This window comes from Apostichopus japonicus, chromosome 16 (assembly GCF_037975245.1).
Source record: "Apostichopus japonicus isolate 1M-3 chromosome 16, ASM3797524v1, whole genome shotgun sequence".
NCBI classification, from domain to species: Eukaryota; Metazoa; Echinodermata; class Holothuroidea; order Aspidochirotida; family Stichopodidae; genus Apostichopus; species Apostichopus japonicus.
Window position 1 is genome coordinate 6,838,065 of NC_092576.1, and position 21,349 is coordinate 6,859,413.

At 39.0% G+C, this 21,349-nt stretch overlaps 1 protein-coding gene across 4 annotated transcripts in view; it reads right to left on the reverse strand.

Moving 5' to 3' along the window:
* The window catches only part of LOC139982601 (kinesin-like protein KIF27), a 105,605-nt gene that overhangs the window by 13,408 nt on the left and 70,848 nt on the right, over positions 1-21,349 (reverse strand). Inside the window, exons 1-20 of one of the 4 annotated variants that reach the window (XM_071995535.1) lie at positions 18,785-18,914; positions 17,045-17,183; positions 15,849-15,986; positions 14,887-14,973; positions 14,201-14,308; positions 13,508-13,640; positions 12,527-12,673; positions 11,253-11,432; positions 10,218-10,441; positions 8,960-9,094; positions 7,988-8,034; positions 7,173-7,401; positions 6,386-6,472; positions 5,715-5,830; positions 4,997-5,015; positions 3,765-3,923; positions 3,133-3,269; positions 2,300-2,403; positions 1,510-1,690; positions 300-396 (exon numbers count right to left, since the gene is read on the reverse strand). In XM_071995535.1, coding sequence (XP_071851636.1) covers positions 300-396; positions 1,510-1,690; positions 2,300-2,403; positions 3,133-3,269; positions 3,765-3,923; positions 4,997-5,015; positions 5,715-5,830; positions 6,386-6,472; positions 7,173-7,401; positions 7,988-8,034; positions 8,960-9,094; positions 10,218-10,441; positions 11,253-11,432; positions 12,527-12,673; positions 13,508-13,640; positions 14,201-14,308; positions 14,887-14,973; positions 15,849-15,986; positions 17,045-17,077 — 2,361 coding nt within the window. In that variant the 5' untranslated portion in view covers positions 17,078-17,183; positions 18,785-18,914. Of the gene's footprint in view, positions 1-299; positions 397-1,509; positions 1,691-2,299; positions 2,404-3,132; positions 3,270-3,764; positions 3,924-4,996; positions 5,016-5,695; positions 5,831-6,385; positions 6,473-7,172; positions 7,402-7,987; positions 8,035-8,959; positions 9,095-10,217; positions 10,442-11,252; positions 11,433-12,526; positions 12,674-13,507; positions 13,641-14,200; positions 14,309-14,886; positions 14,974-15,848; positions 15,987-17,044; positions 17,184-18,784; positions 18,915-21,349 lie in introns of those variants that run through there. The other 3 variants (XM_071995532.1, XM_071995536.1, XM_071995533.1) reach the window with 3 other exon arrangements.

Genomic DNA, 21,349 nt, shown 5'->3' on the forward strand with positions numbered 1-21,349 from the left:
AAGAGAACTTTATCCTTTTTTTCCAAACACCACCGTGGGGAAAAGGTCTGAACCTTATTACCCTTTCATATCTCTAAGCCTGATTATGTCTCTTCTCGTCTTCTAACTGCAAGTAGTTTTAGTTATCTATTAAATGTTTGTATTTAGTCTTCTTTCCCACCCGTCAATTTTACCACTTTTCTGTTGTTTTTTTTTTGCTTTTTGTTCTAGTCTTTCAAACTCAAAGGAAATAACCTGCTTCAATTTAACCTCGGCCATCTTTTCCCTCTCTCTCAAATTAGAACTAAAGAGCTCTTTACCTGTTCCAGTAGTGATATTTTCTCCGAGTATTTTCTGTTCATGGCTTCCGATTCTTTCCCTGTCTTTACCAACTCTCTGATCAATCCCTCTTTAAGTCTAGATTTGAAAGAAAAATAGACCGAATAAAAAAATGAAAATGAAGACATAAATAATAGATTACTAAGTTGGTGTCACTTGTAGATAAGAAGCATTTCTGGAAATGATATTTGATGGCAATTTCAAGCAGGGAAATGGTTATCTAAATGCATGCTGGGTTATTGATGATAATCGGAATTTTTCTGCTGTTACAGTATCAACCAGCACAGTAGATAGCAAATGTAGTGGGGGGGGGGGGAATGTAGATATTACAGGACATATTTTAAAATACACTGTTGTTTCAGCTGCAAGTAGAACGACATGACATTCAATAATAAGATCAGATAGATTAAAAATAAATAAATAAATATACAATGTTAAGTGATGGAGATGATTTATTCATACCCCTAAAAATAAACAATAACATTTTGACAACTGGTGTCAACGAGGAATGAACCCTCCACCCCCTTCCCCCCCCCCCAAAGAAAGTGAAAATGAACGGTGAGCAACGGAATATGCCAGAAGCGACCATAATATCTACCTTACTGTCATCTCTTGCTAGCATATTGACTATTAACATGCTATTTCATTGTCACAACAAAGGTACTGACTATTTGACAAGTTTTTTTTCCTTTTTTTCCTTCTTTTTTTCATTTTAATTTTTCAGGTAAATTATAACAACTAAACATTGACTGGGAAATAATAGTCAAACTAAAAAATGGGTAACAAAGACTCTTGGACAGAATGGGATTTTGGACCAATGACCTCAGGATTATATGAGCCCTGCACTGCCATATAAACTGAATTTTTCAGCCCGCCCCCTTCCCACTTTTGCAAGGGCAATCCAGGTTTTATTATCTTACACAGAAGGAGCAAACTTTACAAAGTAAATTGGTTGCCCAGCATCTGTCAACCAACACGTGAGCTGTTACTCTTTCGAGTGATACATCAAACCACCCTTCAGCTGTGACAGATTATTTCACGTTTACTGAAGATTGTGAATTTAAACAATGGTTATGACACGTTAACAATGGACAGTATAAGAAATCAACTTAAACAAAAACGCCCAAGATGCCCCCACCATGGTAAAAAACCCTTCTTAAATAACTCTATAGCAGTCAAAGCAAAGCTTACCTGATATTTAAGGCCAGTCCCTGAATTTCATTTCTTGAGTCGGATACCTTTGACTTCGACTGTTGAATGAACTCTCTATTTAGCTCCATGCTTGATCTCAAGTCCATCAAATCGTTTGAACCTATCCTTGGTGTGTTTGGATGGTGGGCTGGATTATCCATGGTCAAAGTACCCTCCATAGCTGAGAATAATCACAGGAGTTTGGTTAACTCTGTGTTTTAGTTAAGTTTACTACATGGTCAAAGTACCCTCCATAGCTGAGAATAATCACAGGAGTTTGGTTAACTCTGTGTTTTAGTTAAGTTTACTACATGGTCAAAGTACCCTCCATAGCTGAGAATAATTACACGAGTGTGGTTAACCCTGTGTTTAGTTTAGTTTACTACATGGTCAAAGTACCCTCCATAGCTGAGAATAATTACAGGAGTGTGGTTAACCTTGAATTTTAGTTAATTTTACTAGTTTAGTATTTTTTTAAGGGTTTAGGAAGCCAATATAATCTATATTTGAAAACTGATCTATTCATCCAGGGCAAATCTTTTGCTACTCTTCCCAATAAATGTCTGAGGTTAACAGACAGTCTTAATAATGCTCATTGGGAACTTTAAACTGACTGGTAGCAATAGCTACGTACCTTCTCTTCCTACCGAGAGCTTCAAGGTAAAATGTAAGCCTTGCTTTGTTTCGATGTTTCTGCAAAGTTGTGTTCCTCCATAAATACAGAAGTAACACACTACGAATTATGAACATAATGCATCCCTAAAACTGACTAGACTTTAACAAGACTAACCTTCCTTAGAATTTTTCCGGGAGATTTTTAAGATGTTGGTTTTCTTGAGTGCAGCATTCTTGGCATTTTTCGAACTATTTCGGTTGTAAGTCCGACTTAGTTCCCTAGGAGAGCAGAAAGTGATAAAATAATACTGTAAAATAATAAAATAGTACTGTAATACATTACACAGGTGCCTAGTTCTCATATGTATCAAATAAATTATATTTCTAAAAATGGTTCTAATAGATTGTTTCAGGATGTGTTCTTTCATTGCCATCAACCCCTTACCTCAAATGTATTATTTGCATTTACTAAGCTAACACTATGCTTTTCTTATTTTCCTTATTATTCCACCCCCCCAACTTCCAGCCTGCTACCCTACACGCCCCATTCCCTCCCCTCTGGTCCCATCTCCATCACAGCTGTTTCCTCCCTGCTACCCTACATGCCCCATTCCCTCCCCTCTGGTCCCATCTCCATCACAGCTATTACCTCCCTGCTACTCTACATGCCCCATTCCCTCCCCTCCCTCTGGTCTCACGTCCATCACAGCTGTTTCCTCCCTGCTACCCTACATGCCCCATTCCCTCCCCTCTGGTTTCATCTCCATCACAGCTGTTTCCTCTCTGCTACCCTACATGCCCCATCTATTCCCCTCCTCTCTGGTCTCATCTCCATCACAGCTGTTTCCTCCCTGCTACCCTACATGCCCCATCCCTCCCCACCCTCTGGTCTCATCTCCATCACAGCTGTTTCCTCTCTGCTACCCTACATGCCCCATCTATTCCCCTCCTCTCTGGTCTCATCTCCATCCAGCTGTTTCCTCCCTGCTACCCTTCCAGTCTTTCTACCTGTCTCTCGTTTCATCATCTGATGGGTCATCTTCATCCCACATCTCTGGTTGCAGGACCTCATCGCTGTCTTGTAACTCCTGGACTATCAGCTGATTACGAGCCTTAAAACCCTGTACGATTCTATCTATGGAAAACTGAAAAGAGTAAAACAAGAGGCACATATTACCCTTAATACCCAGTTAAACTATTTGGGAAACCAAAAACTGCAGGAACTCTGAAAGACCAAAGCAGAAAGTGACACATGATTTAGAGATTTCATAACTAAACGAAACTTTAAACGACTGGATTTAGATCATTTTAATGGTGTGATTTTGCTAGGAAATGCAACTATCATTCGTTGATATGTTTTTGTTCACTCATAATTCTGTTACTAAGGGATTGTTGAGGACTGCTTTTTAATGGTCGAATCACGGCATGATATAACTAGCACTTTTCTGTAATAAAACACTCCTTTCAGAACATATTGTCTGGCAACACTATGTTAGACAAACAATTTAATGCTCACACCATCTTGAATAGGAGGCCTGATATAGTAAACAGAGTATTAAACCATCACACTGAACCGCATTGATATTGCTTAGTACCTAAAATGTCTCGTAACTACGACAACCTTTCATGAAAAGACTTACGATTGGAGGACTAGAATGCAGTCTCCTGGAGTGAGGGCGGTCTCTATGCGTCCTGACACCGTCTGCAGCGACAGAGTACGGTCTGGGTGCGGCTATTGGAGGGACCAGTGAGGTAATGCTCTGATTGGACGGAACTGGCAACCCGTCCTGGATGGATTTCTGTTGGATGTTAATAAAGTCCAGAATTTTAGCCAGTTGAAATGTTGATAATATGGATGGATCGATAATGACATTTAATTGTATAATATACGCACACGTAACAAAATGTATGGTTACATATCAGTGCAGGGCTTAAACCAATGCCGATTTGCTGCCCTTCTCTCTTGTGTGGTTATTATGATAATTACATACAAGTATGCAGGCATCAGATTTCACAATTTCGAGCCATTAGCTAACAAATGTCAGGGCTTAAAAACATCTACTGGGCGGCTGAAATCAAGTTCACACTTGCATTTTCCTGAAATTACAACTCACAAGAGTTATTTGTACAGGCTTTTGAGATCAGCAGTACAATAATAGGTAATACAGGCTTATGATAGAGACAGAAAATCATACGGGTGATTCTTTTACTGACAGTTGTGAACCGACTTATCATGGGTTTAAGTTTTTTTTATCTACTGGCAAATGCAAATTCCACTTGCATTTCTGCCTCACATACACCATCCTTCACCCCTACCTCCTACTTTATGTCTCCGATAAACCCCATCTTCACCCCTTTCTGCCTCCCTAACACCCTTCCACATCCCTCCCTACCACTTATAGCCTCCCATAAACCCCTCCTTCAGTCTTACATACTCCTTAATGCCTCCCATACACCCTTCTTCATCTATTCTCCACCCCTTTCTGACTACCATGTACCCATTCTGCATCCCTTCCTACCTCTTAGTGCATCCCATAAACCCCACCTTCACCCTTCCCTACCCCTCTCTGCCTCCCAAATGCCCTTCTAAATCCCGCCCTACCTATATCTGCATCCCGCTGATAAGCTGCTGCATCTCTGCTATGTTAGTCTGCTGTTCACCAGTATTCCCTCCTCCACCCTTCCCTACCCCTCTCTGCTTCCCAAACACCCTTCTTCATTCTGCCCTACCTCTGTGTGCATCCCGCTAATAAGCTGCTGCATCTCTGCTAGTTTAGTCTGCTGTTCAACCAATGTCCCATCCTCCACCCCTCCTCCATCCCTCCCTACCCCTCTCTGCCTCCCAAACACCCTTCTAAATCTCGCCCCCTACCTCTGTGTGCATCCTGCTAATAAGCTGCTGCATCTCTGCTAGTTTAGTCTGCTGTTCAACCAATGTCCCATCTTCCACCCCTCCTCCATCCCTCCCCACCCCTCTCTGCCTCCCAAACACCCTTCTTCATCTTGCCCTACCTCTGTTTGCATCCCGCTAATAAGCTGCTGCATCTCTGCTAGTTTAGTCTGCTGTTCAACCAATGTCCCATCTTCCACCCCTCCTCCATCCCTCCCCACCCCTCTCTGCTTCCCAAACACCCTTCTTCATTCTGCCCTACCTCTGTGTGCATCCCGCTAATAAGCTGCTGCATCTCTGCTAGTTTAGTCTGCTGTTCAACCAATGTCCCATCCTCCACCCCTCCTCCATCCCTCCCTACCCCTCTCTGCCTCCCAAACACCCTTCTTCATCTTGCCCTACCTCTGTTTGCATCCCGCTAATAAGCTGCTGCATCTCTGCTAGTTTAGTCTGCTGTTCAACCAATGTCCCATCTTCCACCCCTCCTCCATCCCTCCCCACCCCTCTCTGCCTCCCAAACACCCTTCTTCATCTTGCCCTACCTCTGTCTGCATCCTCTCATAAGCTGCTGCATCTCTGCTAGTTTAGTCTGCTGTTCAACCAATGTCCCATCTTCCACCCCTCCTCCATCCCTCCCCACCCCTCTCTGCCTCCCAAACACCCTTCTTCATCTTGCCCTACCTCTGTCTGCATCCCGTTGATAAGCTGCTGCATCTCTGCTAGTTTAGTCTGCTGTTCAACCAGTCTCTGTTCCTGCTGCTTGATACAACTCTCGGCCGCTGCAAACTTCTCGCTGGCCGTAGTATATCGCCTTTCCTAGAGAGCAGGTGTGTGAGGATATACATTGAAGAATAGTCTGGTCTTTAGGACAACCAATCAGGAGATGCACATAGTCAGTCTGTTTAATATCTAGTAATGCATGCAAGAACTTGAAGAGCCTTTCATATAATTGTATTTGGATTGCATCTATAATTTTTGCCTGGAACAGTCTTTTCTGATGTTGTTAATCTTAAGCTACTGGATGGTGCACATAAGCATGTTGTTAAGTCAGAAGAGGCATTGCTATGGAGTGGTACTAGGACCCGTTGTATGAACTAAAAAAGCTGCAAGTCGAACTTTGATCAAACAAGGTACACATTGGAGGAAACTCTACGCAGTACTTGCTAGTGACGTTTCCTTATCCAAGGATACTTCTTAGCAATTTCAGTTTCTACCAATACATGCCTCCCAGCCCCCCTCGAAGAACTCTAGTTTCCGCCATTGGTTGGAGAATGTTATGTTGTAAACACACAAATGCTATCTATCTCCCTGTTACGTTTACCGCCTAGGATGGAAAGACTTCAAACTTTGTCAGAAAGTAGAAATACTTACAGCATCTTCAATCTGATCTTTCAATTTGGTATTCTGTCGTTGCTTTTCGGCAAAGATTTCCTCGTCACTAGCCAAGTCACTGAGGGCCTACAACAGACAGAGAGAAAGAGGGTGGGTGGGAGAGAATGGGTTATCTTTGTGAAGGATCAATAAAAACTGGCAAACAAAAAGGAGGTGGTACTGTGATGAGAGAGAAAAGAACAGCAGTCACCATGGCAACAATAAAAAAAAAATTGCTAGTGTGGCTTAATTGTTATGGCAATGATTGGTACAGTATGAATTTGCTCAAAGTACAAAAGTGACACTATGCAGTAGCCATGGGGGTGGGGGGGGGGGGTGGGGGAGGGAAACAAGGCAAGTTACTCTGATCTTTGAATTTCAAAATTGTTATGTTTTTTTAGTTCGAGAGTAAACTCTCCAGTAACAGACCAGAATACTACACTGGATGGCTAGATGATATAACAGTGAGTGGTCCAATGTAAGAATCAGCCAATTTGCTCTAAACATGTAAACAGTGACCAAGTGCATTGTTTTTGAGTGTGTTGGAGGGGGGGGGGGGTGGGGGATGAGGGGGATGGATGAGGGGGTGAGACAGATGAATGAGAATTACTGTAAATATTTCCATCTCATTATCAAGAATACAATAGAAAATGCCATTAAAACAATAAATTGGGCTACTTACAACGGTAGAAATGATGGCACTGGCAATTTTTTAACAGCAAACAAGTATTATTGATAACATTCCATAACTCTGTGCAGTTTTAACCATGTTTTTTCTTTTTTTTACCTTTCTCAGTTTAGACTGCAAATGAGAGATTTTGGCCTCGACGCTCTGGTCGACTTCAACAAACTTTTCCAGGTCCTCTGTGGCCTCGTCGATCTCTGTCTTAATGTCGATCCAATTCTGAAGAGAGGCCAGCTGTTTGCCCGAGACGGCAGAGGTCTGCTGCAGACTGCTAAATATCTTCACCGCTTCGTCGGAACAGACACGATACCGCGCGCACTGAGATGCAAAACTGCGGAGAAATCAACGTTTTATTTCAGAATTTGCACTTGCCTGTACATAAGAAAACTTTAGCGTTTTAGTTTTAAGTTACCCAAAGTTTTGTTCTTGCCCACTGACCATAATTGCAGTAAGATTACAAGTTATCAAAGTCATGAAACCATATTGCATTTTTTGCAGTGTTTTGGTACTTTAACAGTATTCTGTACTCAAAAAAATACCTGGTACTCGAAATGACCTGGTACTGGAAATGTGCCTGGTACTCGAAAGGTACCTGGTACTCGAAAATGTACCTGGTACTCGAAAATGTACCTAGTACTCGAAATGTACACTCCAGTAGAGCTGGGTATTGGTACCCGGTGGAAGGTGCTTATACGCTAGAAAATTTAGAACCTCAGAATAAGCTAACAAACTTCAGGATAAGCAAAACAAATTGCAGAGCAATGCTGGTCAAAATATTATCATAAGTTTTTCCAACAACAGATGTCCTAAAGATGGTAAAAATATATATCAACTATTACATTCAATTTGTCATCTGCCCCCAAAGTTGGAAAGAGGAAAAATTGTAAAACCATCGAGATATACCAATAAATTCTTACCGTTTAAGTTTAGCTTGAAGTTCCGAAACTGGTTCTGACAGATCCGACTAAGAAAATCAACGAAAAAAAAAAAAAAATACTTTTCAGTAAAAATTAACCCTGTTGCAGCTACAAAGTTAATACTTAAAGTTAACAAAATAATTTATAGCCATCTGATGAAATATTTCAGTCTCTTTGGACAGAAATAAGAACAGGATAATTTCATATTTTCAAAACAAACCATATACGATGTGCACATTGCACAGAATTTTATGGTTTGATGAACTCAATAATATCATAACAAGTCATGACCACCAGTCAAAACTTTTAACAGGTAAAATCGTTATAAGTTCTCAATTAACAAGGCTAACAGCCAATGGTGTAATTATTGAAAAACCCTGGCAAATAATTCCTTGCTTACACTTCATTTTTGGGGTGTACAAGCCTCTACAAATTTCTCTGTTTGTGATTTCCGGTTATTTGCTTTCCAGCTCTCAAGCAACAGCACCCTTCTTCTTTGTACAATAAATTCACTACCTGGGATGAACCAACAACTCTACAGCTACACTGGCTTTTATTCAACTTTGAATATAGGAATGAAATTTATGGCTAGCACTGGGCTTGTAACCCAGAGGTCACTGGTTTGAATCCTGTTCCAGCTATAAATTTCTATTTTCTCCAATTGTCTCAAATGCCCCAGTCAGTTTTCCATTATTCATTTGCTTACATTTTAATACATTTTTAATATTGGCAGTTTTTCTTTTGAACAGTACACAGAATCTATCATTAAAGTACCTCTTTCTTTCAACCACACAATTTTTAATATTTTTCAGGTAAAAAAAAATTGACCAAAAAATGATTTAAAAAAGAAAAATTGCGAAAGTAAAAATAATTTGAAGAAAAAATTGCCGAAAAAAATTCCCCCCTTCAAAAACAAATTAAAAGTTGCTTCAAGATACATGGGAATCGACCCTATTCATTGGCTCTCCTCACCCTATGAGTGGCCGCAGTGCCCAGTTGATGCCTCTGGAGTTCATCCCTTAATGCCTGGATCTCTGTCTGCATGGCAGCGATACGACTAGACTGTCTGTCATGGTTCACTGTCGGCTTGTTCCTTATGTTCCTGGCCTGTGAAGGTAATCAAACAGTTACCTATAGATTGAAGCACTGGTGCAGAGGTAACCATGCACTTACCTATGAGTTATATATAGTTAACATGCTGGTGCAGAGGTAACCATGCACTTACCTATAACTTACAAATACAGTAGTTAACACGCTGGTGCAGAGGTGAAGCATGGAATTACCTATGACTTATATATAGTTAACACGCTGGTGCAGAGGTAAAGCATGCAATAACCTATGACTTAAATATATTTTACATGCTGGTGCAGAGGTAAAGCATGCAATAACCTATGACTTAAATATAGTTTGCACACTGGTACAAAGGGAGGCATACAACTTCATATCATAAACTTAATACTTTAAATTAATCAGAAGCACAAACGGTGAACACCTACCTAATCATGTACTTAAATTGAAGGGAGACACAAAGGTAAGCGTACAACTACATATCGTATGCTTAATACTTTAATTTAATCAGAATCACAAACGGTGAACACCTACCTAATCATGTACTGAAATTGAAGAGAGACGTAACGGTAAGCATACAACTACTGTACTGTATATATCATATGCTAAATACTTAAATTTAATTAGAAGCACAAATGGTAAACACCTACCTAATCATGTACTTAAATTGAAGTGAGATGTAATGGTAAGCATACAACTATATATCATATGCTTAATATGTTTGTTTAAGCAGGGGCAAAAAGTTACTCACACAAGTGCCTAATCATGTACTTAAATTGAGGAAAATGTAGAGGTGAGCATACAACTACATATCATATGCTCAATTGGTTACATCAGGGGCAAAAAGGATATCCTTACAAATACCTCCACTGTCTCACTACTTGCTTATCTCAGTTTAAGAAAAGGCACAAAGGTAATACGCTGATGCACCTACTGTCTACCTAAGCTTAAAAAGCATACAAAGGTAATCATTAAACTACAGTACCTATCACATGCTATAATAAACTACACACAAATAAACGAGACATGCAGGTCGCTATCAACACACACTGAGGTTTAAGTCACAAAACACAGCTACCATGTTAAACTTGGAAATGTTTGATATCTAACATTCTGGACATATAAACAAAATGGCCTGAAGATTCTGCGAAACATCACTTACTCGATTAGAATACTTTAACGAGTTGAGAGTCTCGTCAAAGTTGACGCTGGATGGACTGATACAGGTGATCATACAGGTCTTGGCGTTACCTCCAAGAGAATCCTTCAACATCCTCGTAATCTTGGAGTCTCGGTAAGGAATGTGGGTTGCCTTTCTCTTTGGATCCCCGAGGGCGCTGATGACGTTTCCGAGAGAGAGGAGCCCGCTGTTTATGTAAACACTCTCTGTGGAGCAGGGTTTTAAATATTTAGCAAACTAACAGATAAATATAAATGTAAAACTGCAGTATTCTGATGACAGGTATGGAAAGAAATTTAAAAAAAAACTAAATCTATCAAATATAAGTGACTCGTACATCTTTCATCTTTTTTTTTTTTTTTTTAAGAACTGAATTCAAGTCACTCTTTTGTACTTCTTACAAGGATTGATTTATGTAAAAGAGCCAAGAAATTCCATCGTCTAAATTTTTTCAGTCAGTTTCCCATTATTTAAATTAATTTTAAGGTTAATTTATGACACTAAAATAGTCTTGACTGAACGCTATATATATATCGATGTCAATTACAAACATTAATTTTCATTGTGGTAGACAACAGGGACAAATTCACAGACTTGTTATCAAACTTTAGTCAACAAGAATAATGCCAACACCACAGCTATCACTTACTACATTAACTGTTTGGGAGGGTTTTTTGATCAAACTTTCTTAAACAAAGAATGTTTTTGTGTTTCAGACAGTGTTGCTTAACCTGACATGCACAGACCGTCTGGGTTTTGAGGCAGGGGCTGCAGAGAGAGAGTGGGGCAAGGGCATATCTGAAAGCTATGAATACACATTGTTGTCAAGTACACAAATAAATGTATTTCCTAACAATAGACTTAACAACAAGGAATCTGTTAGTACACCAGATTGTGCCTCCAGATCGTCTCCTTGTTATAAAATGACAAAATATTTAAAACAAAAGGGAGGGGTAGGGAGGGATGGGGGAGGGTAATGAACAAAAAGCGACGCAGATGACATGCCAGATTTTGTACCTTTAAACCTCTCTCCAGCATTGCCGGTTTTGTGCGCTCTTTCTGAACCGGCTAAATCAACAAAGTGGAACTTTGCCGAGAGCACCTGCATCCCGCTGTCCTCATCCAACGAGTCATCCTCATCATCATCCTCCTCCTCTTGCGAATCATCTTCATCCTTACGCACGGACCATCTCTGCTCTGAAAGGAAATGATTGTATGGAAAGAAGGGTCAATTTACAAATATCAGTTACAGTAACTGGAGATAAAATTGATCAGTTAAATGGCAAAGTGAATTAGTTTGTACTTTCTTTGCAGGGATTCTTCATTTTTATCTTTCTACAGGGGTGTAGGAGAGTGGGGAATGGGGGGTTGTGGGAGAGGCACATTGATTGGAGTGAACTAAACTCTCACTATGGTTTAGAGTGAGCAATGTGCAGCATAGGCCAATATGGTCCTCCAGCCTGATACCTATGAGGAACCCTCGCACATGATTATTGAAAGATTGAGGGCAGATTTTTTTTAGATCGGACGAGACTCATCTTTTGCAGGCCAGAGTTGGACCTCAGGCAACCTATTGAGAAACTCTATAGTCTAGAGCTGTCCTACATCCTGTTGATACATTCAATTACATCTGAAGTCGTTATACTTATTCTTTAAGCAGCTAATTGTAACTCCACATTGCTCTCAATCATATAGGAACAAAGTTGATTGGTTAGATTTTAGTTTTCCGTTGTTACTGTTGCAAGCTGAGTTTGGATTCGTTTTAATCACTTTATGAACAAATTTGAATGAATTTAAGAATTTGAAGAGTTTACTGTTGGAACAGTCACAAGCCGAGTTTGTGTTGCGATAAATCAGTTGCAAACAGTAAATTATAAAAATTCAAATCCAGTTTATTTTCCAGACTTCCACAGGCTCAGATTGTTTTCCTTCTAAAATACTTTACGAAGAGTCTATAACTTTAAATAGAGTTCACTGTTTACAAATAATGAATAAATACACGAGCCAAGCCAAGTTTGCGATGCTATCAACCACTTAAAAATATCTTTAATTTCAAATCCAGTTTTATTTTCCATACTTCCACAAGCTCAGTTTGGATTCCCTTTAAAAATCAAACAGGCTATTATCTAAAATAGAGTTTACTGTGTCAAGTTGAGTTTTCAGTACCTTTTATGCCCCTTAGAAACAAACAAAGTCTTTAAATTTAAATAGAGTAAACTGCTTCCGAAAGCCGGACTCTATGAGATCGGTTTGGGTATTATTGCAGTGATCATGGATATAGTACTACTCACCTAAAGCCATCGAGAAAATGGAGTGAGATCGGCTGGAATGTTCGTTCATATTCGTGGCTCCCGTGTGTCGGTGGGCAGACCCAACTTCCAGACAATTCAGTACCTCGTCAACATTCTGACAGAGAACCTCAGTAGCACCAATAACAACTTTAAGAAGGAAATAATGTCAACTTTATATGATTCAGTTTGTAAAAATCTGGTAATTTCTATAACAAAATTCTCATTTTACATTTTTGTGACAAAATTTCAAATGCCCAAGCACTCTTGAACAAGCCCAAGCATGTTATAGCTTTGCCTTAAGTCCTCTGTTTCAATGTTAAGAATACTCATGCAATTAAACTTGGTAGCAATTCTGGCTAATTAATTCCACTTTAAATTCACTAATAAGCTACAGTGCTTTACAAGAAGTAGTAAAAAATGACAAACACCAAAATGCTTAGTATGAAAAGTTACCCAACAGGATGCACAAATTCTAATCCGCCATTCTGCGCTCATCTCTGTACTGCCTCGGCAATACTTTGAGAGAAAACCTTTGTAGCACCGACGCAACTTACATAAAGACATATATCCGCAATGGTCATGATACAAACTATATAGATGAGGTATTTCCACTAAAACATCTGCCATTTCTTAAATCTAAAGTGTTTTATACTATATTATGGAAATTTTAATTATAGCTTTGAAAGCTCTCCTCCATTGCACTCTGCCAAAGAAAAAAAAAACATTTTCATGTGAAATTAACAGGAAAGATGACCTTGTAATCCTGAAGTCAAACTAGTTACCTACTAAAAACCGGTTGATAAAAAAATATCACTTTGCAAGAAATGTCATCAGGTACAAATACCTACCTTGATGTATTAAGACTGTCCTTTGACACTTAACTTTTATGATACTTGGCATTAATCCTCTCATAATAGGGCAAATGACAATGCTGTATCCAGCATCGATCAGCCAAAGTATTATCTGCAGCTACAAACTCACCGGTATTTCCCTTTTCATCTTCTCGGATAGTCAGATCTTTGCTGCTGGTCTCCCAGTCCAACAAATCTCTCAGTTCTTCCTTGTAAATTTCGATGTACGAAGCCCGGAGACTGAACTCTCTGCTTGGGTGTTCCTAAAATCAGAAATTAGGAAACAAGCTAAAGGAAAACTGGAAACGAAATTAATTCAGAAAAACAAAAGGAAATAAAAGCAAAAAAAATTAGAAGCAAAATAAATTTAAGATAAAGAAAAAAAGAGACTAAAAATGAAAGAAAACAGTGACAATTATACGATTAGTAAAATTAAGTAAAAATAATCATAATGGAAACCAGCAAAGAAATTTATGGCTAGAACAGCATTCCAACCAGTGACTCTGGGTTACAATCCCAGTTTTCCATTATTATTCATTTATTTATATTTTAAAACCAAAAACAAGTACAAAAAGATAATAATACAAAAGTTGTAAAACTAAGTAATTAAATTAAAGAAGAAAATAAAGACTGAACACAGTCAAAACAAACTTGTGAATTTTTCAATAGTTTTCTCTTTGATATGGAAAATGTTGTGTATATAGTCTTTGTCCTTGAAACTGTCAATATTGTACAAAGCTGATTTTCTAAGCTGAATAAAACCAGGAGCGGGGTAAGAACTTGCTGGTCTTCTTAAATACATTGGAATGCTGAATGGACTCACCTGCATCTTTTGGAAGACGTGAGATATCGCCCTTGGTAGGATACCATAATTTTCCTCAGCTAGTGAGGTGAGGTTATGTCCCCCGATAGTAAAAGTTTTACCCGATCCCTGCAGGGAAAGAAATGTGACCCACATATATATAATACAGATATAGGCAGTATTTAATCTAGATGTGGTCATTAATGCTGAGATATTTTAAGAAATTTAGCAATCTCAAAGACCTGAATTTGATTAATGAAACTAATATGATTTCCTAACAGTCGGATAAAAATTGCACAAAGTTTATGAAGCCCAAACTCAAGCCAAAATGGATTCAACCATTAAAACAACATTTTCATTATCCCCCAAAATTAATCAAGAAATTAGTTATCAAAAGTACATTCCTGAAGATTTTAAGCGTCAATGTTTGGTTCTTAAAATGAGGATCAAATTATTACATGATATGAATTTGTGATGAGAATACCTCCTATATGATAATCAGTTTTAGCATAGCTACCTATTTACACCTCAATTAATATTACTACACTGAGGGATTTTACTGATCACCGTCACAAATCAAAATTGCTTAAAAACAGGAGCTATCTTTGGAATTATTCCACCGGTGAAATGACAAACGGAAATTTAGTTTCCAAGAGATGCTAATAGACAAGTTTGCTAGAGTTACATATAGCGGTATAGCAGCCTACCGTCTGTCCATAGGCAAACACCGTAGCATTGTAACCCTCAAAGAAACTGCAGACCAGAGCATCAACACACGTTTTGTAAACATTGTCCTGAAAAAAATAAAGTGACAAGTCCTATTAGTTTATTGTTATCCGTCAATGTTTCTTGACCACACGCTACAGCATCTATGTAATGTCATTGCAGTACGTATACACTTCAGGGATCTTCAGGCAGGTCGGAGTATTTTGTTGGTCACTTTACACAAATACGGAGCACTAGGGTGACCAGCAGCAATGATTAGACTTTCACTCAGTGAACTTGTTCATTTGTTTGGTATGAATGTTTATTCAACATTAACTCTAGTGCAACTATAGCAAAGTCCAGTTTTCAATATATTCAGCTTTTAATTTTTTTTTAAATTATCTGGAATGTGCCTTTAAGGATGGTTAGGTCAGCTCATTAGTACATTCCTACTGTAGATGTTAATTTGAATCCATTGTCTCTAACTCGACCAAAACAATTTTGTTTCAACTTCATATTCAGAACAGATGATATTCAACACCATTTGCTCTTGTCAAAATTTTGTAAACGGTTGCAAAAATATAATTTGAGGCAATCAATGTCAGACTTTACACATTGAGTTTTGAAAGAAACTAAGAAACTGAGCCCTAAAGATCTGTATGTTAGTCTTAGTAGTCCAGCCACTTTCATTGATTACTTTCAAATGTTTAAAGGGTCAAACATTAATTGTGGTATATAAATACAACCTGGACTAAAAGCAGATTTTTTTTACCATCCTACAACACAATATCAAAATAAATTTTATTGATTAAGTCATCCTCTAAGAAAAAGATGCTGAAAAGAAAATTAATCTTCATAAAATAAGCCCATCACATTTTGTTTTCTCAATTTTTTCAATTCCGGCCCCTTGCACATTTTCTCAACAAGGCATTTTATTGTCCCCTTCTCTGGTTGTGCACTTTACCTGAGCTACTTTGCCTGAAAGGACTTGATCGAAGGTAAAGGTCCTATCTTTCCCAACCACGATCTGATTTGCTTTAGAAAGGACCTTAACGCAGGGCTCGTGGTGATGAAGTTTCTCATTGGGAAGCAAAGGTCGGACCTGACAAAGCAAATTGTTATACAAGAGGTTATTACTTCAGACAATTAACCCCAAAGGGTAATATGAAAGCAGAAAACAGGAAAGAATATTAATTGTAAGACATGATCAAGTGGGATGTCAAAATAATGTCAAAATAAATTTCATGATATCAAATCTATTCTGTGAAATAGTTTTTGTTATGACTTTACAAATGACATGTACATTAGACACTGGCTCACAAGATTCCTGATACATTTAAATACTAGATACTGAAAGTCGAACTTGCCCAAAAAATATGTTACATAGAAATTTTAGATTTTTTATTAAAAATTGTTAAACCTAAACCTGCTAGATACCACATCATTACAACTAGCTTTCTTCTGGTCCCATATGAGGCATTGACTACCAGAACAGGCACTTGAGACAATCAGGTCATGGGGCTGTCGTGTATGAAATTGAGAATAAATGATTCTCTAGATATTTTGCATGGCCCTCCAAATTGTCCCATGTCTCCTAAGAAAGCCTGGGGTAACAGGACAGTAGCCTCCTTTGACCCCTCCTATCAGGCAAGCTGCTATCCCATTGCACATGATATTAACTTTTTCATCCAAGTCACATCACACCAGTCTGCCATCATTCATTCCATCTAGCTGGCTGTATGTTCACCTATTGTAATACTACTGATCTTGTTAGCACTCAAGTACACCTACAGTAGGCAGTCTGGGCAGGTTTAGTTTGATTTCTTCCATTGTTTGCCAGGAAATTACAAAGTTTATTTACCTATGGAATGAGTTGGAGCAGTTATTGTGTTTGTGTGACTGCATGTGTGTGTGTTCAATGTCATCTTAGCAGAGCTATCTTTTAACTTAATGCCAGAATGGAAGCAGGTTTCTACCCACTTAAAATGGGCTGGGGAGAACCCTTGGAACCTACTGGGTGTACTGGGAATTCGTCCTAGTCTTATGCACACACACACACTGCCAGACTATAATAATTGTCCATGTAACCAAGGTGGAGTTGAGTCGTGTCTTGTTCAATCTGGCAGTGTGTGACTGGCAATTCTGATCCTTACCACTTACCCTTACTGCTACTCTAACTGGAACTTCTTGCATAGTGTCGTCAAGATGTGGCCCACATGTGGAATCTCAACAGATGTTTTGAGATGGTAGGCCTACTGAATCAAGGGAATAACATCAGGATTACTTACATCAACAGTACCTGTTGATAAAGAAGATGATGTAAAGACACTTTCAAAAATAGATTTAATAGAGAGAATTTCCAGAAATGAATTTGAACAATTCTTTGAGAAAAACAGGATCAGTCCACATTTCCCTGTTCCATCCATAACATGAGGGAATAACCGTAGTCTGGTTCAATATCTCATCTAAGAGTAAATCATAAGGAGAGTCCTTCAGGAATTATGAAGTACTTTCTCTTTCATCTAACTGTACAATTATGGCATAACTTCACAGTGCAGAGAGTGATAAGTCTAAATATAGGTCAACTGTTATCCTGCCCAAATACTATTGTTTTATCTAGGCTAGGCTACAGCCTCTTAAAATAAAATGTAAACATTGTGCAAGTTTCTTGCAAGTTTGGACATACCAGACACTCACTGACCTGAAATAAAATGATGATCGAAAAGTACATTGTTTCAATCTGAACGCTAAAATAATGCAAGCCTAATTTGGGCTCTTTAAAACTATACTGTTACTACAATTTACAAGCCTGTAGAGCCTCGTAGTATACTGAGGCTAGGGTCTATGTAAAGCACAGTGGCCGATGATAAATTATCACACCGTGCAAGTTCAAAGAAGCCAGAAAAAGGGGGAAAACATCAGTGACTGGAAACCATTTGAAGATATTTATACTGATGGGTGAATATTGAGTTAGACGTTATAGAAAGACTTGACCTATGGAGTAGCACCCGTAGACGAAGTCCTAGTACAGTAGGCTACGCCGGGTACCGTTGTTTTCCGCACACGTTACTTTCCGCTGAAACAAAACGGTGTTTTCCGCAAACAAATTTGTCAGCGGAAAACAACGTTTTTTTCAACGGAAAGTACCGTTTCTTTTTGGGAGGAACAGAATGACTTACTGAAATTATTAGGCACATGGAAGGATTTAGGAAGATGGATAAGATAGGATTTGACTGTAACAGGATAAAATGTAGCTTCGAGACTAGATTTAGGATACAGTAGGTAAGGTTGTACTTGTAGCTTAGGCTGTAAGGCTTACTTATACAGCCATTTTATTTCCAGCGAAAATCAAAGATACCGCCTTTTACACCTTTTTTTTAAACCATCATTACGCGGGCCGAATATTTAATACTTAATTAGATACTCAATCCTTCATAACGCGGGCGTCCCTTTGCCCAGTATTATATGCTTCTTTAATAATTCGTAATTACGAACACCCCAAGCCTCCTCTAAATTATAAGCAGCTTAACTTTTCTGACATGAACTCAGTCTAACCATCCTTGATCGACGTTCTTTGATACTTTCTCATGTTATTTTAATCATCCTGCCTGAATTTGGTATCTCAAAATTGCGGAAAAATATAGTGTACAGGCAAGTGAAAAATCGGTGTTTTCCGCAGAAGAATTTTTTCAGCGGAAAGTAATCAGCGGAAAGTAACGTATGCGGAAAACAACTGAAACCGGCTACGCCTAGCCTAACAAATAACGATGAAACTGCAGTGATACCATTTGCGCGATGATGAATTGTCACATTCAGTTTTAATCCAACGGGAGTCGTATTAACCATCAGATTTCACTAAAATGTAATTAATACCCTCAAAGAATTAGAAAAGTTGCTTACATTCTAAAGAAAATATTTCCGCAATAATTTCGATGAGCACTTATAACTGACGTTAGTCACGGTTGCTATCTTTTCGCGTTCGACGCATATTTGATGCCTGGATAAGATACCAAAGTTGTTAGCGCAGTATATACATACACAAAACAAATCATCAAAACTACACACTTTCAGGTGGTGTATCGCCAAGTCTCTGCAGAGTCAGGTAACTTAAATAAAAATTGTTTGGTAAATAGACCGTCTTTTCAATAAATTTACATTAATAAATCAACAAAATTCAACCAAAACTAAAAAAGTTGCTTTTTATTTTCCTAAAAAGAAATGAAAAGTTACGTATGTTCGGTAAGTTAATCGAGTTTGTGAAATGTTGATTCCCATTTAGCGAACAGAGGTACGCTCTGCTGCTTAGCTACATAGACGATTAAAGATTTGCCGTAACAAAAAAAAAGGAAAATAAGGTGGCAGTATTCTGAAATGCACACTTCTTTACGCTCGGGCATGCGAGCCACAAATATTATGTATGCATGTATATTAGATCCTCCTGCAAGCAGGAACTCGAAGAAGCCTCATTGGCTTATCAAAGCCGCAAGCTGATCGAAGTCAGTCTCTCACATTCATATTTAACGTCCATGATTATGAGTTGTTAATTGTCAACAACTCTGTAACTGGACGACATACATTAATCTGGGAGTGACTCGAACCGGGACCTTATGATTGAAAGGCACCGGAAAAAGTGTCTCCGGTGTTGTGAAGAACTTTGAAAGCGCCTTTATTCCTTGTGGTGTCATGTAAACAGTCATGTGACCATTTCGAACAAATCGTGTATGAGAAAATAATTATTAATTATATTGCGTCTCCAGTGGCGTCACCAGACTTTTCAGTCTGGGGGCACAGGGGGGGCACCAGCATTTGATGGGGGGCACTTAGGTGGATACGGATCGCCGTCCTGGGGGAGGGGTCTAACGGGAGGGGGTGCCCCTCCAGGCCCGGCAGAACGGGAAAATTATTGGGGGGGGGGGGGCTAATGTGGAGAGACTATCTAAGCGGAGCGCCACCATCAGTTGGCGCAGAGCGTTTCACGAAATTTTTGGGTTTTTCAAACCCCCAGATGGCCGGAAACGGCACTTCCCGAGTGTTTTATGCTGTCGATATTATGCCTAACCCTATATCAATAGAACCTACATTTGTTGAATTAATGTGTGCATGACCCCCGACTCCTTTCTTATCTTTCTCGTTTTCGCCCATTATCTGTTAAGATGTAACAGGTTCCAGCATCGTTATTGGCTCCTATCAGGGATCTCACCATGCAATCCAAAGTATGATCACACATCGAGTATGGCTCAGTATGCAGGTGTGAACATTCGCCATTCGTTCCTACAAGCACCTAACCTCAAATGACCTCTGCACCCCCTACACAACAGGGTTAATATATGGGTCCACAAATATAGGCAAGTATGGTGCCTGCGGACCCTCACATTCTCACATTTCGTCAGCTCCTAACCTGTCAACCTCAGACCAAGGCAACATGTTGCAGTACCCTCCCTTGTCACAGTCATGTATACGCGCGCGAAGCGAACGTGTATATCCGCTGGTGTGGCGTGAGCACTGACACATTCAATGTAAATATCGACACCTGTTGTGATGGCGCAGGTCACGACTTCGATACCCGACGTTCAAGAATAAACTTTTTCATTTTTTCGCAGCTCATTTGAAGAAAATACGAATTACTGTGCTTCTTTGTCCTTATGAAAAACCAACTCAGATGATGGGAGTTGAATATAACAATATATATATATATAAATTTTTTTACCAACCCAAATCTCAGATGGGGGGGCACTGGGTTTTCCAGGGGGGCACGTGCCCCCTGCCCCCCCCCCCCCTTGGCGACGCCACTGAGCGTCTCTCTCATTCGGTCATGTGTATAATGTCTTCATGATTGATAACGATATGTGCTTTGGTTCCTCGAGAGTTCTTCCAACCTAGTAACTTGTAAAGTAAGTAATGATATATGTACTGTACTCTAGACCTTATATTGGAACCGCGCAGGAACTATAATATGGATCGGACATGGTCTCTGAGCATTCTCTTTTATACAGATAAAGCTAACTATTGGACTAGGCTGATTTCAGCCGCTCTTTTAATTGTTGTGGGTAACAGAAATTCGTAGGGTTTCTGTGGTCTTCTCCCCTGGATCAACATGAAAGGCTGTATAATGATGTAGTCGGAATAAATGTAGGTATCTGATCCGGACATGTTTCGCATCAAATCTACAATTGTGTTCCTTGACCAAAATTGGAGAGAAATTTCTGCAAAATTGCCATATTTTACAATGTCACAAAGAGGAGTTAAGTTCTAGCATATAGAGAATCGTGCGGTGGAAGGAGGGGGAGGGTGGGGGGGTAGGGGTGGTGAAAGAAATCACACTTATGTCGAATGTGAAATGCTTTCAAAGAACAGTTTTCTTGACCACTTCAGGATCAGACCTTAATTTGTTTTACAATTAAAGTAAAGTAAAAGTAAAGTAAAGTAAAATTTATTGATATCAATCATAAAATGAAGATATAATAA